General features: G+C 36.3%; 1 protein-coding gene across 4 annotated transcripts in view; it reads left to right on the forward strand.

The window, feature by feature from the left end:
* The window catches only part of LOC125670755 (heat shock 70 kDa protein 12A-like), a 61427-nt gene that overhangs the window by 4524 nt on the left and 35598 nt on the right, over nt 1–21305 (forward strand). For 2 of the 4 annotated variants that reach the window (XM_056163659.1, XM_048906118.2), the window contains 4 exons: nt 4445–4755; nt 4890–5156; nt 6026–6191; nt 14875–16401. In XM_056163659.1, coding sequence (XP_056019634.1) covers nt 4445–4755; nt 4890–5156; nt 6026–6191; nt 14875–15947 — 1817 coding nt within the window. In that variant the 3' untranslated portion in view covers nt 15948–16401. Of the gene's footprint in view, nt 1–4444; nt 4756–4889; nt 5157–6025; nt 6192–8739; nt 10169–14874; nt 16402–21305 lie in introns of those variants that run through there. The other 2 variants (XM_048906117.2, XM_056163660.1) reach the window with 2 other exon arrangements.

Here is a 21305-nt window from a genome sequence, read left to right on the forward strand (position 1 = left end):
AGAACAGTAACGTAATATTGCTCTCATTAATTGATAGTACAGATTTATTTGATTCATTCAAAGCACGCAATAATTGATAATTAAACATATCTTTAAATAATGTTATTTTCAATTACATGTACTTCATTTTATGCTAATTTGGCGCTCAAAAGATCTTATATATCTATTTTATTTTGTGTTATTACATTTTGCATTGAACTAATGCAAAATGTATTAATTGAGTTTGTCATATTATGCGTCGTTATCAGGTACTTAGAATCAAGGGGGGAGGGGGGGGCAAGAGGGTCTGCCCCCCCCCCCCACTTTTATTAAAAATATCAATTTTTTTTTTATTTTGTAATGTAAATAAAAGATGTATTGGGTAACCCCCCACTTGACCCCAGCTTGAAAGTTCTGATATATTAGTAAAAGACACCACCAATTAAGAAAATGAAGATATTATTGGGCACTCATGGTAGAGGACTCTAACCACCCCATCCCACCCCCAACGATAGAAGAAAATGAAGTGTAGGGGAAATTATTGAGGCAGTCAAATTAAAAGACTCTTTAAAATCGGACAAAACATCTTGGTTTGTTTGGGTTTTTTTTTATTTTTTTTTAGTTTTATAGCTGTTTTCGTTCATCCTTTTTTAATTATTATTTTGAATGGCAAGAAATTTTTAAGAATCCAATTTTCCATTTTTTTTTCTTCCTCTTGCACCCCCCCCCCCGAAAAATGACGATACATGCCTGGTAATTATATTTTGCTTTGCCACACATGCATCTAATTGTATGGTGTAGAATTACACCCATAACCAAATTTTCCTTCATTTACACAATGTAAGGAATGGTAAACCAAAATCACAAAACAAAATGCATGAAGACCAAGATATATATAAGCGTAGGAATTTCATTCACGAATACATATATACATAAAAATAGCATGCATGCCTTGCAGGACTATAGCATATGTGTGTTGTAACATTTCTGTAACATGCAATAATGATTACTTTCAGGCTTGAGTGTAATTTATTCATAAATATTTTCATTTCATAGATCTGGCCCAATGGATGTATACTGAAAATAGACATACCGCTGTACGTCGAAATTTCAAATTCAAATGTATTCGATAAGATGTTAGTATTCATAAATCAGTAAAATTCGTGTTCAGGTTTTATTTGATATGATACAATGTTAATATACTATATACTGCACTAGTAGGATTTGCAAAAGACAAGGGTATAAACATTTTATTTTTAGTAGTATCAATATCTATATGATCACGAAAAGACATTATAAAATTTATATCCGGATTCATATACCGATTTAAATATCAATAAAAACAAAGCTGCATAGTTTGGGGGAGAGGGTTCTAATGAGTCTGATGAAATTAAAAGAAGGAACCCTACATTTGCATTCAAACTAGATGTACTTCAAAATGAATTCATTTCTGCTCTGACTGAAAGCATATTTCTCAATTTTCGGGAACTTTCGGGAACGAATCTTGCACACAAAATAATTAATAGGGGAACAAATAAATTCGAGCTCCTTTGGAATTTAATGAAATGTATATATGCACCTTTCTTTCAACACGAATTGAACTTGTGTAAATGTTGTATCAGGCACGTATACAGGGGTTGAGGTGGACAGGGAGGCTGGTCTGCTCTCCCCACTTTTTGACAATTTTAAAGTTTGCTTGTAAGCTTATATATATATCCGTGATCATTTTTTTTTCCTTCTATGAAATGATTTATTGTACATCGAAGTAGGACGCTCTCTCTCTCTCTCTCTCTCTCTCTCTCTCTCTCTCTCTCTCTCTCGTTTAGTCAATGGACAAAGACCGTAAATAATTATGTGGTTCCTAAAGAGACAATAAAACTATATTTTCGTATATATATTTTTGTCAACACAGTGTGTGCTAGTTTGGTGGGTCTGAATGACAAAATCTTGTTGATGTGAAAAATGTCATTTATTAATGTAAATGACAGATAATATGCAATGGTAAATACAACCAATAATAAACAAGATATACATGATGAAACATCACAATCAACATACATTTAATATCCACAATTATATGGCCCACCAACGATGGGGAACTTAACACCCCCCTTATCAAAAATTAACTAGCTTCAACATCATCTCAAGTTTCATCGATCAACTGTCAACTAGACTATTAGCATATCTACCCCCCCCCCCCCCCAATTAACAAATTATGCATCAGGGTGGGAGGTGGGGAAATTTTGTTTACTCTGGACTTGTCCAACCATTAATTTAGAAATTTCTAGAATGCGCCAATATGCGCCCTCTATATGCAAAGTTGATTAACTCAACAATCAAAATTACCTCCCCTTGCGCTAAACATGAACAGTACAAGAGAGATAACTCTAATAAGATATACAAGCCTACAGTTTGCCAAAAATTAGTTTATTTCATAAACTCTATTTTCCTTTTATATATGTCGTTGTGTAATCAACTGTTTATTATGGATTGCAAATGTAATACCCGTATTTTCAGACACATGTATATTTCCGATCATTTTATATATCCAAGTCTGTATATAATCATCGATTATTTTTTTTAATTGTGCACGCATATCCAACCAGATGCTCAGTGTATATGTACGTACATGATTAGATTCCCAATTTCTATAAACTGCAAAACCCCTGACCAGACAAGCATTCAATACAGAAAAAAAATTCGACTCCGATATCTCCCCTACTTGAAGACACCCTGTTTGGCACGGGTGAAGTTTGTCGCAGTCTGTATAATGGAATGACGTGTTGTAAAGTTCTAACGAGATACAAACGGAGTTTATTTTATCATTTTGTTTCATGGATTTATCAGAATAAAGAGAATCTAATATTTTCGGTAAGTGCACATCTCCGATACCTATTGAATAGATGTCCGCATTTGATACGGGTTTTCTTCTTTTTCTTCTTTATTTTCTTTTTCTTTTATTTTTGGCGAGTATGCCGTGTGCCTTACATATTATGCATATGGCACGCACCTGTATTTTGCAAGAACTGATATCAATAATTCATTTTATGATCTTTGCTTATTCCATTCTATGAGTATGTAATTGGCAAATAATTTTTTCGCATTTATTTGATAAGAAACTGCAAATACTTGCATGCACTTGCAGGTATGCAAGAAAAGCTTCTTTTTTGTTGTTGTCTAAATTATCTAAACATTGGTATACAATAAATATTTTGTAATTTTGAGCAAAGCATAATGTTTTAAAATGAGATTATATTTATTTCTCATTCCCTTTATCTTACTATCGGAGATGTGCACTGGTGGAAGTCCACCTAGAAAAATCACTCAGGTGTGACAATCACATTTGGGGTATATCCGGGTTGAGTAAATTAGGCTACCTGAGAGAAATATGGCGGATAAGATGAGAAATGTATACCTATTTATTAATTCATGTCAGCTTTAAGCTAAAATACAAATTAAATGTACGTTAGAGATTTTTGATTATATTTTATTTGGAATCATTAAATGCGGACGGGTTTCCTTATCAATTCCATGACATTGTCTGCGCATCTATCGGAATTATATGATTACAGATTTTAAAAAAATCAGTTTGACCCTATGGTAATAACTGACCTAGCATATGCCTAAGACACCCAAAACTATTGGACAAAAAGTGATGTTGTTTTTTTATGTTTTTATACATGTGTATTATCTATTAACAATGATACTTTTCCTTTATATGTCGATTCGATATATCACAGTGAACTCGAAATAAAAGACTACAGAGTCGTCCACTTCTGCTTCATACTTAGATATTTTATTGAAGGTAGATATTAATGACAAACTAATAACTCAACGTTATGAAAAACGGGATGATTTCAGCTTCTCCAACGTCAATCCATATTTATGTAGCAATATTCCATTATCACCTGCATATGGTGTTTATATCTCTCAACTGATTCGATACGCAAGCGCTTGTTCTGCTTATGGCCAGCAGGCTACTGCAAAAACATGTTGATGATGAAGGGGTTCCAACAGGCTCGTTTAAAGTCAGTTTCGCAAATTCTATGTCGTTATAACGATCTAGTTTGCCAATACAACCTATCATTGGGTCAAATGCTGTCTGATGTGTTTCATACTGATTGATAGGCTGTTCTTGACACACTGATTTTGACTATGGAGACCTCCATTTACCTGATCAAGATGTAGGTCTCACGGTGGGTGTGATCGGTCGACAGAGGATATTTACTCTAGCTAGATACCCACCTCTGGTGTGTCCAGGGGTCCGTGTTTGCCCAACTCTTTATTTTGTATTGCTCATAGGAGTTATGAGATTGATCACTATTCGTTATCCTCACCTTTCATGTGCAAGTGATTTTGCCTGGACAAAAGATAATTTCGTTACTGGATCCATTTTGACGAGTGGATTATGGCGACATCGAACTCATAGTATTGTTTTAAGATGAACTGTTTCTTTAACATTAAGGTGGAGATCAAAAGCGAGAGAAACTACTCATTGCAGCCATCGATTTTGGGTCAACGTATTCTGGATATGCGTTCTCTTTTAAAGATGATTTCCAAATCAATCCCCTGAAGATTTATACTAACAACTGGTCTGCTGAGCAGTCCGGGGGAATTTCTTACAAAGCACCTACCACTGTTTTGTTGAAGCCGGACCAGACGTTCCACAGCTTCGGTTACGATGCTGAAGACAAGTACGCCACATTGACAGAGGCAGATGAACACGAGGGCTGGTACTACTTCAGCCGCTTCAAGATGAAACTGATGAATGCATTGGTAATAACGCGATATAAATATCTAAGATATCTCTTAAATATCAGTTTCAATCATTACATCATCATTTTGGACTAGTCATACGAATGTGATTATCAAGCATTAATCAAGCTAGAAAGAATGTTGTTTTGTTTTAGGATATTTCTAGAGATCAGTCTGGAAGTGATCGTCTATTTACTGAACTGAAGAGAGACATGGAAATAGATGATATTGATGGAAAAAAGATGTCCTTCATGACAATCATTGCTCACGCTATTCGTTATCTGAAAGAACATTTACTCAAGCAACTAAAGGAGAAGAATGTATTAGACGCCATCACAGTGGATGGAATCTTCTGGGTCATTACAGTTCCGGCCATTTGGACGGACTCGGCCAAACAATTTACAAGAGAGGCAGCAACGGAGGTGAACGAATAGTAGTTAATTTTTTCCCACCCGTGCACCATTCTCATGAAATATCGTATATATTGATATATCCCCGTGAGCTCGAAATAAAAGACACACTTCTGCTTCATACTTAGATATTTTATTGAAAGTAGACATTCACGGCAAACTGACAACTCAACTGTATGACAAACGGGATGATTTCAGCTTCTCCATCGTCAACTTCCCATATTTATGTAGCAATATTTCAATGTCACCTGCATATGGTGTTTATATATCTCAACTGATTCGATATGCAAGAGCTTGTTCTGCGTATAGTCAGTTTTTAAATCAAGACAAGCTACTGAAAAACAAGTTGATGGTACAGGGATTTCAAGAGTCTCGATTGAAGTAGGCATTTCGCAAATCCTATGGTCGTTATAACGATCTTGTTCGTTAATACAACCTATCATTGGATCAAATGCTGTCTGACGTGTTTCATACCGATTGTTAAACCGTTCTTGGCACACTAATTTTGACTGCGGATAACTCCGTTTACCTTATCAGGAAATGGAGATCACGGCGGGTGTGACCGGTCAACAGGTGATGCTTACTCCTCCTAGGCACCTGGCCCCACCTCTGGTGTGTCCAGGGGGTCCGTGTTTGTCCAACTATCTATTTTGCATTGCTTATAGGAGTTTTGAGATTGATCACTGTTCGTTATCTTCAATTTGCATGTTTGCAACTTTGATGTAGTTGTGAAAACTTTTACCTCATGTACTTTTCATTCAAACATTAACACGGTTCTCTTGAATACACTGTACAATTGATCAATCAAGTGACATTGTCTTGAGAAAATTTATCATTTTTACGTTACATAGACAAAATAATATTTTGCTGTTTTTGAACAGGCTGGTATCCATGACGATCAGTTAATGCTAGCCTATGAACCGGAAGCCGCGGCCTTGTATTGCCGTCTTCTCCCTATTGACAAATTTGAAAGTGGAGGAGAACACAAAGAATTGGTGCTTCAGACGTTTGAACGAGGGAAAACATTCATGGTGTTAGATCTTGGTGGTAGGTTTCATTAGAACAATACCCATAATATGTGGTTTCTTTTGGTAGCCTAATTTTTAAGGTGTTCACTACGCAACCGATATAACTGGGTTTGATTTTCGATGCCGGTGCCGCATCAAACGATAGAGATAAGCTTGTGATTTTTTCATTTGCTAGACGCAAGGTATTAAAAGTAAAAATCACTGGGTTTTTTCGGATATAAACGAAGGCCATGTCGGTGGCACGATACCATCCTGTGTACCATGCATGTCAAATTTTGTGAAACTTTATTAAAAATCTGAAGGCTCATCTCTGAAAAAGGAAAAGTTTCGAAAGAGACGTAAATTAACATAAAAACAAACAAAATACGTGTAATGTATGGGGGGAAATTAACAGATGTTACTCGATGTTCTACTCATAGTATTCGCTTTAGAAACCATGAAGACATTCATTTAAGCAGCTTTGCCAGCAAGACCTTCACGGAAAATATCCTTTTTGGTTCCATACATGCAAATGTGCATTTCAAATAAAGATCGTGTCGTAGGGATCCGGGTTAGAATAAATCCTCAGTAGCCCTTCCTTGTCATAAGAGGCAAGTAAACGGAGCTGTCTTTCAGATGAGACTACAAAACCCGAGGTCCCGTGTCACAGCAGGTGTGGCACGATAAATATTCCTTTCATCTAATATCTACATGTAGCCAAGCTTCCCCTAATATTTACGTATTGGGCTAATTATGTACCGTATGTCTCTGCTCTCGCAAATCCTTGGTAATGCATATACATGTATAGCTACATGTATCTAATCCACACACACACACAGATATATATATATATATATATATATATAATCCAAATAGAAAGAGTTGATATCACACAGTCAAATTAATTCAATAAAAAAAAGCAGGAAAATATACAGTTCCAAAATATATTTAAATCACTAGCGCTTTCTGGATTTTAACATCCATCCTCAGGTGAATACAAATTTTAAATCATATATATATATATATATATATATATATATATATATATATATCTTAGCGACATCAAGACCTTTAAATGGATTATTCAACAAAATAAACAGAATGTGCGCGGGGTTATCAAAATATGTTAAAACCTGTGTCATGAAATTTAAAACTATAGAAGGGATGTCTGTTTGCCTTTCGATCCATTTGAAAATTTGATAGGTAGATGAATTTATCAATAGGTTAGTCAAACGCTTAGGTGACGTATCAAGAAATTTGACCGAAAGTCCGAACGTACTTGTAGGGGTCAGGATCATAATTGGTCATCAGTAACCCTTACTTCTCGAAAGAGGGGTGGTCCTTCGAATGATACCATAACAACCGAGTCTCTGTGTCACAGCAAGTGTGGCACGATAAAAAAAACCTTCCTGCTCAAAGGCAAGTGCCAAGAATATACCTTAATTTTCGAGTCTTTCACCGGCAATGGTGACGTCTCTATACCAGTGAACATTTCACAAGAGGGACGTTCAACAATATACCTATAACCATCCACCAGAAAGACCCATGATATCATTATATGATAAGTAATATGTTAGGGTTTAGGAAATATTGATTTACTCAAGCCTATGAATAAAAATCGAAGTCGCTCTGTTTCTGTGCAAGTTCTGATGCTAATTTAACGTAACTTTCTGAAAATTAATTTCCTTTAAATAAATGCTGGTGCCAAGATATATATGATCCAGTATCAGTATTAACAGATGTAGATAACGAACAGTGACCAATCTCATTAACAAAATCAGTATTATGGCAAACACAGACACCTGGATACATCAGGGGAGGGATCAGGTGTCTAGGGGGAGTAATGTGAGACTTATTTTGATGCACCAGATGCGCATTTCGACAAATAATGTCTTTTCAGTGATGCTCAAGCCGAAATATTGGATATCCGAAATAAGAATTAACTTGTGAGAACTAAAAAGAAAAACAGAGTGCCAAACACTAGAGTCTAATTCGTCTAAGGATCAGAGCTATGCATGAAGGAGATAATCCTTAATTTGAAATCAATTTCTAAATTTTATCACAGCAGACCTATCACAGCCTTGGAGCAGTAAGCATTCCCTGTCGATCCGTCACACCCACCGTGAACCCTATATCTTAATCAGGTAAACGGAGTGATCCGTAGTTAAAAATAGTGTGTAAAAAACGGCCTAACAATTTGTGAAACATGACAGACAGCTGTTGACCCAATCTTAGGTTGTATTGGTAAATTACAGCGTTATGACGACCTTAAGATTTGCGAAATGCTTATATTAAACGAGAATGTTGAAACCCCTGTAACATAATCTCATTTCTTATTGGTCTGAGTCCACGGATAACATTTTTACCGTCAGTTTCATTGACCTTAGGTATTTCGATCAGGTGGAACAGGAGATATTCACAATTTAGGAAATTCCCCTGCATTCTTAAGATAACGTCATGTCTATTTGTACATTTCATTGAGTACAACATTACCTTTAAGCGTCAATTATATTTATATATTTATCAGTATTGTATATTTCTCTCTGGTATTAGTGCAGTTCTGGTGCAGTATAAAAGGTTTGTTTCAGGAGGAACGGTGGATTTTACAGTCCAACAAACCACATCGACAGGGAAAATGAAGTCCATCTATGAAGTTTGTGGAGGACCATGGGGAGGAACAAGGGTTGATGAAGAATTCCGCCAATTCCTGATTAAACTTATGGGAGCAGATGTACTAAGTGAATTCAAAGATGAATGCAGATCTGACTACTTGGATCTAATGCGAATGCTAGAAGTTAAGAAACGAAAAGTCGATTTACACTCAAATCACGCAATCCAAATCAGGATTTCACCTGTTTTATTTGAGATTCTAGAAGAACATACCGGATGCAAAATTTCTGAAATAATTTCCCAGTCGCCATACGCCAGTTCAGTGACATGTTCGAATGATAAATTAAACATAGATATCAACTTGTTCAGAAGTTTCTTTAGAAATTCATTACATGATATAATATATCATCTTCGAGGTATTTTAGAGGATCAAAGCTGTAAATCATTGCTTGGAATAGTGGTAGTGGGTGGATTTGCCGATAGTCCCTTTGTCATTGACAGACTCAAGGATGCATTTCCAGGAAAACGTATCATCGTTCCCATGGGGGCAGGTCTTGCTGTAGCCAAAGGTGCTGTGTTATACGGACATAATCCAGATATTATCTGTTCAAGAGTTTGTCGCTATACATATGGGGATGATGTCTGTGAACCTTTTATCGAAGGACAACATCCATATGCTGATATGACCACATTTGATGACATGAAATATTGTAGAAATGTTTTCCGGAAGTTCTTTGAGAAAGGAGAGAAGGTATCACTTGGTGAAAAGCGATCTTTCACCGCTGATTGTGACTTTAGAGATAAAAACAGAGAGTATCAGCGAGAAGAACCGCTGAAAATCAAAGTGTATGTTTCGAAAAAACTAAATCCAATGCTAATTCATGACGTAGGGTGCAGAATATTAGGGGAAATCATTGTAAAATGCGGAAAGAAAAAATGGCCCGATTTGTTCACTTGTACAATAGATATGGAGATCGCAAAAACAGAAATACAAGTGTCTGCAAAGATGAGTACCGGGGATAAAGCTAGCGCAATGTTTAACTTTTTGTGATTTTTCTGTGTCGCATGATTTTATAACTATCTATAAGTACAACTAATAAAATGTATATGTACTTAATTTGACATTTTTCATGTCGTTTGATAATTTTAGTGCTTCCTTGGCCTCGTATCTACTTTGCATATCTGACACTTATTAGAGTGTTGTTGGTTTTTAATTATTTTTATACCATTGCTCTTACCACTTTCCTAATTTCGATCAACTCTTACCCTCGTTTGCATTTAGTTTTGATCGTAGCTTCGCCATATCTCTGTTGTTGGTTTTTCTGTTTTTAAAATGAATTTCAATTGTTTTATTTTAGTTTGGTTTTGATCGATGTTTGGATATGCTTATATATACACTCTTCTTGTTAATTTGTTCAATTATCTATACTTCCAGCTGAAACCTTCTTCGCAGAAAAGTCTTACAATTTGCCTTTTCTGGCTCCATATTCATCATGTTTTTCAAGAGCAATCCTACATTAAAACTTCTTTAAAACACTATACCAAAATATAGTAGAACACAGCATCGCATACCAAATTTACATATTTGCTTTCGCCATGATATCATTCTCAGGCTTTTTATTCAATCATTGTCATTCCGAACATATATCTAACAGTACCAAATTAGCGGGATTTTTTTCCTCAAGAGATCCTTTCAATGCAAATTTTACTTCAAGAACTGCTTTCACGAAATGACGTCACTCTGTCTTTCTTGGGATAATCACAAGTTAGGACAGTATAAGAGTGGCATCGCCCATTAGAATCATCTCTTGATCAGAACAACGCCCAAATGGATTGAAGGAATCACAATGTAACATACACATGTATAATATACCCTCACCAATGACCTCAAGAAAGTGTAAAACAAAATGTTTACCGTAATGGTGTTTCTAACAAAGGTATAACCAATTCAATCAACCAAATTCCAAAGAAAGTAACCCGACAAAGTAACCCGGTTTTCGATGTACAGCATCGAGCATAACTCTTTCTCTCTTTTTCTCTCTTTCTCAGATTCATCACAGGCCTCGTTTCTTTCTAAATGAAGTATTTATCCACATCTGGAGAGGTCAAATATAAGTCACTCAGATGACTCTTGGGCTGTCTTGGGCGTTTTACGACTACAGAACATTTCTACCAGGAATAGTCTGATGACAGCTTCCCAATGATTCGCTGAGTGATTTAGACAATCATAGATTTTATTATAGACAAAGGTCGGCCTGGGGGTCAGCTTCAGTTATATGTAGAGCTCTATATCATTACATTGATGCCATGGAAACAGAATAGAGGAAACCTATACACAGCCAGAAAAAGCCACGAGAAGAAAGATTAGATTTACAGTTCCTAAATACCCGAGGTGACGTGAGTCAGACAAAGAGTTGACAGTAGTTCTTATTGATAGCGAAATATACATGCCAGAAGCCAAAAAACTACTTTCACTTTTACGAAAATTCTGAATTTAACCCCATTGAGAACTTTTCTGCTGACATCATCGAGACCCTTCAGAAAATGTATGGAAACAGTGAAATATGTATCCCAGAGACTTTGTCCATTAAGAGTCTTGCCTGAACAATTCCAGTTGCTGCCCAAAATACCTAAACAGCCTATACCAGGCCGTCCTATAATAGTAAGTGCCATTGGGCACCCACGAAGAAAATATTACAACTGATCACATTTCCGTCCACACGTAGAAAACTTACCATATCATGTGAAGGACAAAACTGACTACCAGAACAAATCTCTCTATTCTAACTATCCAGTACATACCTCCTTGTAGCTGTGGATGCCACATTACTGCTTTCAAACATTTGACATTGTCGGGTTATAGAAGCTTGCAGGGAAGTAAAGAATATTAGAACCGCTCATAGCCCTCCACGGAGTCACTCATTAATCCCCTGGAACAATTCCTGAAATTCAACAATTTCATGTTCAATAGTGATCACTACCTCTAGATTAGTGGCACTGATATGGAAACCTAATTGGCAACTCATTTGGTGTATTTGTCGTTTGGGTCCCTTAGATGACTATGTTTCAAAGATGCTATTGAAATGAAGTAAATTAACAGACGAGAAATAATACATGATTTTATGGACTTTGACAACTCGTTCCAATACTCTATCAAATGAACGGTATATATATATATATATATATATATATCTGATTCCAAGTACACGTTTTCGGATATCATTGCCACGGTGATTGATGGCCAGACGCAGCTCAGTCTCGAAACAAACCCACTGATTCTCAATTATGTTTCCTGTCTTCAACTTGTCATTTACCTCATACACTCATATGTATACCTAAAGGTTTAGACACAGGGATCCGGTGCATCTGTTTTACGACCACACTTTCTCAAGAAAAAAGTCAAATCCATTGTACAATTCTTAGTAAGAAAGTTTATAAAACACCTAATGTGGAATTGAAAGCATAACTGGACAAGACAGACAATCCCTCTTACAATATAGAGAGAAGCAGAAGAACAACAGGGATCCATATGCCACTATTTAGCATTACTTCAACAATATTCTGCCTATTCTATACAAGAACACATAAATGACGGAAGTCTTCAAAAAGTCACTGATGGCTGCCTTCAGACGCCCAAGAAACTTTATGGACACGAAAGTGAGGACTAGATTAGACAGTCAATTGTCGAATGGAATATTTAAAACCTGTCATGAGGAAAAAGTGAAGATAACGGAAATTGGTCAATCTCGTAAATACCTTAATGAGTACGAAATTGAGGAGGGGGCAAATATACACTTCTTGATTGATTGATTGATTGTATATTATTTAACGTTCCACTTGAAAACTTTTCACTCATTTGGACATGTCACAATTGTCGGCGAAGAGCCGCAAAATTTAGGTCTATGCACGACGCTTACGGCCTTTGAGCAGGGAAGGATTTTTATTGTGCTACTCCTGCTGTGATACAGGACCTCCGTTTTTTGCAGTCTCCTTCGAAGGACCGCTCGTTTAGTCGCTTCAAACGACAAACAAGGGTACTTAGAACCTATTCTAACCTGGATGCCCACGGGACTACACTTCTTGAAACACAACAGGTGAAATCAGATGCCAAGCAGGACTAAGCATTCCCTGTTGAAAAAATCACATCCACCGTGAGTCCTATATCCTGATACAGTAAACAGAAAACGTCATAGTCAAAATCAGTAAATAAGGAACGGATGATGATTAGAATGAAACACGTCAAAGAGTACTTTACCTAATGATATGTTGTATTTACAGATTAGATCATTATCACGACCACACAATTTCGGACATACTGACTTTAAACAACATTGTTGAAATCCCTGTGATATCTGATGTATTTCATGCAAATATACCTCTAGCACTAAACCTTCTGCAGTCCTATCACAGGTCAGGGTTAATTGTACTAGATATCTAATCCTGTAAAAGCAGTAGTTAGGAGGTTTTTCAGAAGCAGTATATTGACAAAACAGGACAACTACGTAGACATATGAATAACAAGTGATCCACCATCAAGGCAAAGACAATCTAAGAAGCAGTTTCGAAACACAGCAGCCGTTATGACCATAAATAGAAGGACATAGCAGTCTTGATCACGGCTTTGGGTGGTCTGACGTATTAATACGTTGAAGTAGGTTTGTCCTACTGTTTTGATTAAGCTAAATTGACTTCTTACGAATCATGATGTATCAAACTCGACATTTAGATATATCGACAACGTTTTATATATTAACAATGATCATTTTCATTCACGGCTCAATTGCATATATCTCAGTGAACTCAATAATACAAGACACCACAGAGTCTTCCACATCTACGGATTTCTCTGTTTAACTGATCAAGATACTGGGTTCACGGCGGGTGTGCCCAGTGGACAGGGGATGCGTATTCCTCCGAGGCACCTGATCCCACCTGTGGTATATACGGGGTCCGTTTTTGATCAACCCTTAATTTTGTATTCCTTATAGAAGTCACGAGGTTGATCACTGTTCTTCAGACATTTTGTATTCTCCTTCATACTTATAAATTTTATTGAACTTAGGTATTACCCTCAACTTTTCATATTTGTGTATCAGTATTCCATTATCACTGTATTCAGTGTTTATGTGTCTCAACTGATTTAATACGCAAGAGCATGGTATGCGTATGGTCAGTCTTTAATCTCAAGACTACTAATGTAAAAGGGGTTTCAACAGTCTCGTATAAAGTAAGGATTTCCCAAATTATCTGGTCGTAAAACGATATAATATACCAATACAACTTGTCATTGAGTCAAATGCTGTCTGACATGTTTCACACAAATTGTTAGTCCTTTCTTCACAACCTTCTTATGACTACATATTACTCCGTTTAATCGATCTAGATATAGGGATCACGGCGGTGTGGTAGAGCAACAGCAAATGTTTACTCCTCCTAGGCACCTGATCCCACCACTGATGTGTTCCGGGGTCCGTGTTTGTCCTACACTTAATTTTGTATTATTTATGGGAGTTATGAGATTAATCACTGTTCGGTGCCTTCACCTTTCATCCAAGACCTTTTACATAAAACAAATCCTGCTGTGCGAAGCAGATTTGGAAGGCTCTGCGCTGGTGTGTGTTTTATTTCGAATTTACTGGGATATATCCCAGTATGTCCGACAGATCGGACCTGTTTTAGGTAAGCAATGTTTGATCCAAAAAATGATTACGTAGTTTATTGTAGACAGCAGTTCTAGGTAGTTCAACTGATTTCATTCCTATTATTGCTTTCTACATTTAATTAACTTTTACGTCCTGAGGAAGGAACTCGTTGTCCCAAAAATCATTTCTGTGGAAAAATTCTAAAATTGTTGAACCCATTACTTCTTTATTTTTTATTTCGAATTACTGTTCCCTATCTTTCTAGAAATTATAATGTAATTATGGAAAATATTGTTACAACGGAAACATTTTCACAGCTTTAATCATCAGCATATTCATTAACCACATTATTTCAAAGTTATCATTCAAAATTTAAGAAAAGTTACTCAATATGTGGTACAAACTGCAATTTCGTCTTTTGTTCGATTTTAGAGATGCATTAAATCAAGGGGTTTTCTTTGTTTTTAACAGGTGGAACAGTAGACATCGCTGTGCAACAAACAACACAAGATGGGAAAATGAAAACAATTCATAGGGTTTGTGGCGGACCCTGGGGAGGAACCAAAGTGGATGAGAGCTTTCTCGGCTTTCTGAACGACTTATTTGGACCCAAAGTCGTTTATACTTTAAAAGAGGAATGTAGGTCTGAATATTTAGAGTTCTTGCGAGGATTTGAGATGAAAAAAAGAACAATTGAGAATGAATCCAACAGGAAGGTAACCCTGAAGATCCCCGCAGCCTTTACGGACATTGTGTTGGAAAAAACTGGCACTGCGATCCAAGATCAGATTCAAACATTGCGCTATAACACCGCTGTTTCTTTTGCCGGGGATAAACTTATTATTGAACATGCATTCTTTGAATCCTTTTTCAAGAAGTCAGTAGCTGACATTATATCTCATCTTCAAAATGTTTTGAATGATGAATGCTGTCACAGTCTTGCTGGCATAGTAATAGTGGGAGGATTTGCTGAAAGTGCAATTGTCAATTCCGCGATGAAAAACGCCTTCCCAGATCAAAGGTTTATCATTCCAATGGAGGCAGGATTAGCCGTTTGTAAGGGTGCTGTACTCTTTGGTCACGACCCAGACGTGATTTTTTCTCGAATATGTCGATACACATATGGTGAAAGCATCTGTAAACCATTTGACGAGGCCATACACTCACTTTCAAAGTTTACTACTATTGAAGGATTGCCGTATTGCAAACAGATCTTTAGGAAGTTCTTTACAGAAGGACAAGTGGTTATGCTTGATACTGGAATCGAAATGGAAAGCGAATGGTCGTTTGTTGATGAATGGAGGAAACAAGAACGATTTAAACCAATAACATTACATGTATACATTTCTGATAAAAAATGTCCGATGTATGTAGATGATGAAGGGTGTCGAATGTTGGGTGTGGTCAAAGTAAATTGTGATAATGGTAACTGGCCCGAAAGGGTTTATGTTACAACAAGAATGGAAATCGCCGGAACTGAAATAAAGGTTACTGCCACGATGCATACCGGTGAAAAAGTCAGCGCAACCTTTAATTTTCTATGAAGCCAATCTAGAGAATCATTTAAACAGCTAAAATATTACTGAAGCTGTAGCAAGCTGTATATCGTACAATACATTGTAAAGTGTTACATATACGTAGAATATTGACAGTGAGATTTGACGTAGGAATTGATATAATGCAACAGTTTAGAAATTTATCTAACTTATTTAGCAAAAATGATATCGCAAAAAATTGTTTAATTTCCTTTACGCTAATAAAAGCTAGAAAGATAGTATATGCCAATCAATAATAAATAATGAATTACTAATCTATAAAACCAAAGGTGGCAAAGTTTTTTATTTTCATTGTGTTGTATTATTAATATTATGTAGTAGCATCCACATATCATGAATGTCATAATTGAGAGCATTCCAGATACAACTTCGTGGTTATTGACGCTTACTGGTATTGTATCTTTTACAACATGGAATGACAATAAATCAATCAGTCTAGATATAATTTTTGATAGACGGACATGGCTTACATGAAAGGTGAAGATAACGAACAGTGAAAAATTTCACAACTCCTATAAGCAATACTAAATAAATAGTTGGACAAACACGGACCCTTGGACTCACCAGAGGTGGGATCATGTGCCTAGGGGAGTAAGCATCCCCTGTCAACCGTTGAAACCCGTCATGAGCTCTTTATTTTGATCAGGAAAACGGGGTTATCCGTAGTCAAAATCAGTGTGTTAAGAACGTCGTAACAATCGGTATGAAACACGTCAGGCAGCATTTGAGCCAATTATAGGTTGTATTGACGAACTAGATCGTGATAACGACCATAGAATATGCGAAATGCTTACTTCAATCCAGACTGTTGCAACTCTTGTACCATCAACTTGTTTATCAGTACCTTGCCTCGATGACCATACACGGAACAAGCTCTTGCATATCGAACCAGTTGAGAGATATAAAAACCATATGCAGGTGATAATGGAATATTGCTATATAAGTATGGGAAGTTGACGATGGAGAAGCTGAAATCATCCCGTTTGTCATGCAGTTGAGTTGTCAGTTTGCCGTTAATGTCTACTTCCAATAAATATATAAATAGAAAGCGGAAGTGGACGACTCTGTGGTGTCTTTTATTTCGAGCTCGCAGGAATATATCGAATCGACATATGAATGAAAGTTATTATTGTTAATAGATAAAACGTCGTCGATATATCTAAATGTCAAATTGAAGGCTACAGCAAGAGATTTTTTCTTCTCACGTAGAAGTTTTTGAATGAATTTGGCTTCATATGAATATAGAAACAGGTCAGCTAACAAAGAAGCACAGTTCATGCTCATAGGAATTCCAACAGACTGTTGGAAGATGACTGGTCACTAGATATGAATATTTACTTTTTCCATTTTTGTTGAAGAAGCAACTGTCTATAATATCGTGAGGAATGGTCGTGAGAAGTGTTGAAAAGTCATAGGTTTAGATGTTATTGATTTGGGAAAAGTTTTGCGATTTCAAGTTTACTAAAAGTTCTTTTGCATATTTTAGAATCCACATTTCATTAACACCACTTCTGGCATATGTAGTTGTACAGTAAGTTTGAAGTTTCTCCTTCACAGCTGTTAATATTTTAGTGAGGAGCAAAGATAGAGGCTTGGTAGAGCACTTACTGGATCCAGCAATGTATCTTTGTAAGGATTTTTATGTAGTTTAGGAATCCAGTATAGGACTGGGATATTAAATATGTATAAAACTGAAGCATAGTTTTGAAGAATTTCATCTTTTGAGAGGGCAGTTGGAGTCTAAGTACGATTACCAAAAGTGGAAGTAATGCCAAGTTCGTTTAAAATACAGTAATGATGAGTCTTACAAACAAAGACAATGTTGTCACAAGCTTTGTCAGCTGGAACCAAATTTAACATAATCCTAATTACTATACACAGAAGGATAGATGGTAAGTTTTGTTTTAATATGTCTAATCCGGGATTTGAATATTCCTCTTACGGTAAAACCCATTCTGACAATGTATAAAGTGCTTCTTTTTCATGTTTAGTCTGTCATAATCTCCGACAGAATTCATAATTGAGATGAAGTTCTGTCGACAATTAAAAGACGAGGTTCTCTGTATCTAGGACGTTTTAGAATAAGTGATTTGAGTTCCTCATTTTCAACTATATCAACATCACCAGTAATGACATGTCCAGCTGGACTACATGTATAGTTGAAAGAAGATGAAGAACAAGAACACGATTGTGGATTACGTATAAGATGGTCTATATCTAAGCACTGCAAAGTTTGTTTATAATTAAGAAGTTTTGATGTAATAGTAGAAGTATAGGTGTATGAAATGCAGGATGTAGACTTGAACTTGAAATACGAGGGTTGTTCGATATGTAATGTGTGTTGTACCGCAGCGCGATAACGCTTTGAACGATTTCGTGGATGATGATACTCGTGAATAGCTCTATTCAATACCTTTCCAATGGTATAAACATGAACCTTCAGTTCTACATACTTTTAAACCTATAGTCATACAGCCTATCGTTGACCACTGATGTAAAAATGGTTGGGATACGGGTTGAGAATATTGAAGAAATTAGAGTTTATATAAAAATTTGCATAAAACTCGGTCATTCGGTAATGCAAATTTTTTGTTGAATTGGGGGAAGTTGATGAAGCTGATAAGGCATCTTTTGAGACAGTTCGTAGGTGGAGAAAGAAATTTCTGACTGGCACAGAGTCTGTCAAAGATGCAGCAAAATCTGATCGACCTGTGACTGTAACAGGCAACGCAAATGTCTCAAATGTCAGATAAATGATTGGTAATGATGGCAGATACACGATTCCTGATATTGCAAAATCTGTTGGCATATCGCTATTGCGGTTGCATTTCATTTTGAAACGTATTTTGAAAATACGAAAGATTTCTGCCAGATGGATACCGCATATATTGACAGATGACCAAAAACGGGTACGAGTACAAACCGCTAAGCAATTGCTCAAATGTTTCCCAAATTCAATCAAAGACAATTTGCAAACATTGTTACTGATGACGAAACATGGATTCACTATTTCGAACCAGTACGAAAAATTAGAAACAAAACATGGCTAACTAAACACAGTAGAAGGCCTATAGTTGCCAAAAGAACCATAAGCACAAAGAGCGTTCTTTATTGCATATTCTTCTCATGTGATGGTATAGCCGTACATGTTCCGGTGCCGAAGGGCAAAAGTGTTACGGGTCGGTATTACCGAGATGTTATACTAAACATTTCAAGAAATATTATCATAAACGACGCTCTGTGTCAGGATTTAGGCATGTTCGTTTACTTCAGGATAATGCTCCATCACATACATCTGAGATTGTGAAGCAATTTTTGAAGCCGGAGAAGGTTACCGTCTTGCCATACCCACCATCCTCTCCAGATCTAGCCCCATTCGACTTTTTCCTTTTTCCAAAACTTATCTGGTCGTCGTTAAAGCTGACATGAATTAATAAATATAGTATAATTCTATATATCCGCCATATTTCTCTGCTAATCCGCCATATTAGTTGGAATTTCTATTGTTATATGTATCGGGGTTCGCATCGTATATAAGGGGACGAGCTTTGCTACGCTTCACTTCACATCAGTGTCTTCGATTTACCTGTGCGGGTAGCTTCGACAGGTAACACGTACATCTCCGATACTAATTTCTAGGACATCAAGAAGAAATGAAATCACGTTTTGGAACACCACGCAGTGCTCAAAATTATAATAAACATATCGTACAGTAGTAAATCATTCTAAATATATATATTTGGATAAATATATATAGAATGCCTTTTCTATACGTGAACGTGCGTACATTTGCAGTAAATATGTAAAAACTATACAAAAATGCGGAGAAATATTTCATCTTTTATCTATTGATAAAATGGAATAAGCAAAGAGTATACAATCTATACCATTCACAATTACTTCAAGTAAAAGGCAAAGACATAAATACTACTGTACTTATAAAAATGGCATGTATGCTCGGCATGAAAACGCATCGAATGCGGACGACTATTTACCTGGGCCTACTCGTAATATCTGTAAAGGACCGCAGATGTACGTGTACACTTGTCGAAAATACTCTAAGTAGTAGTAAAACTCCCTTTATTTGCATAATCCATGAAATAAAACGATAAACTCCATTTGCATTCCAACAGTAAACAACATTGTCCATTGTACAGACTGCGACACACTTAGCCCGTGCCGATCAGCTATCTTCAATCAGGGGAAGTATCAGAGTATAATATTTACCCTGTATTGTGCATGAATCCTTATACCATATGATTTACTGGTCAGAGTATTGCAGATTTATAAGTCAGGAAATCATTTAGGTACATAAATTTGCATATACAACACTGTACGAGTGTATGGGATGAGAGAGAGAGAGAGAGAGAGAGAGAGAGAGAGAGAGAGAGAGAACAACGAGAGAGATAACGACGAGAGAGAGAGAGAGAGAGAGAGAGAGAGAGAGAGAGAGAGAGAACACCGATGATCTTGTAATAATCGTGCTCTCATTAAGACAAATGATATCGTTAATTCAATAAAAAGAGAACAGTACTAGTAACTCAATATTTCTCTCATTAATTGATAATACAGATTTATTTGATTCATTTCATGCACGCATTAATTAAAAATTAAACATATTTTTAAATAATGTTATTTTCAATTACTTCATTTTATGCTAATTTGGCGCTCAATAGATCTTATATATCTATGCCATTTTGCGTTATTACATTCTGCGTCGAACTCGAAGCAATTTATACCAATGCAAAATGTAATAATCGAATTTATCATATTATGCGTCGTTATCAAACATCAAGGGGAGAGGACAAGAGTGTCTGTCACCCACCTTTAATAACAATAACAATTATTTGTTAGTTTGCAATTGTAATGCAAATAAAAGATACATTGAGTGACAACCCCTCCCCCACTTACCCCAGCTTGAAAGTTCTGATATAATAGTAGAAAACACACACCACCACCAATTAAGAAAATGAAGATATGAGGCACTCATAGTAGAGGACTCTAACCACCCCATCCGACCCCCAGCGATTGAAGAAAATGAAGTGTAGGGGGAAATTATTGAGGTAGTCAAAGTAAAACTCTTTAACCCTTCACCCCACATTAGGACTTTGAACATCGGACAAAACATCTTGGTTTGTTTGGTTGTTTTGTTTTATTTTATTGCTGTTTTCGTTCCTCTTTTTTAATTATTATTTTGAAGGGCAAGAAATTTTGAAGAATCCAATTTTCCATTCCCCCCCCCCCCCCCCCCCATGAAAAATGACGATACATGTCTGGTTATTACATGTACATTTTGCTTTGCAACGCATGCATGTATACTAATTGTATGGTGCATGTAGAATTGCA

Source organism: Ostrea edulis, chromosome 4 (genome assembly GCF_947568905.1).
Source record: "Ostrea edulis chromosome 4, xbOstEdul1.1, whole genome shotgun sequence".
Taxonomy (NCBI): Eukaryota; Metazoa; Mollusca; class Bivalvia; order Ostreida; family Ostreidae; genus Ostrea; species Ostrea edulis.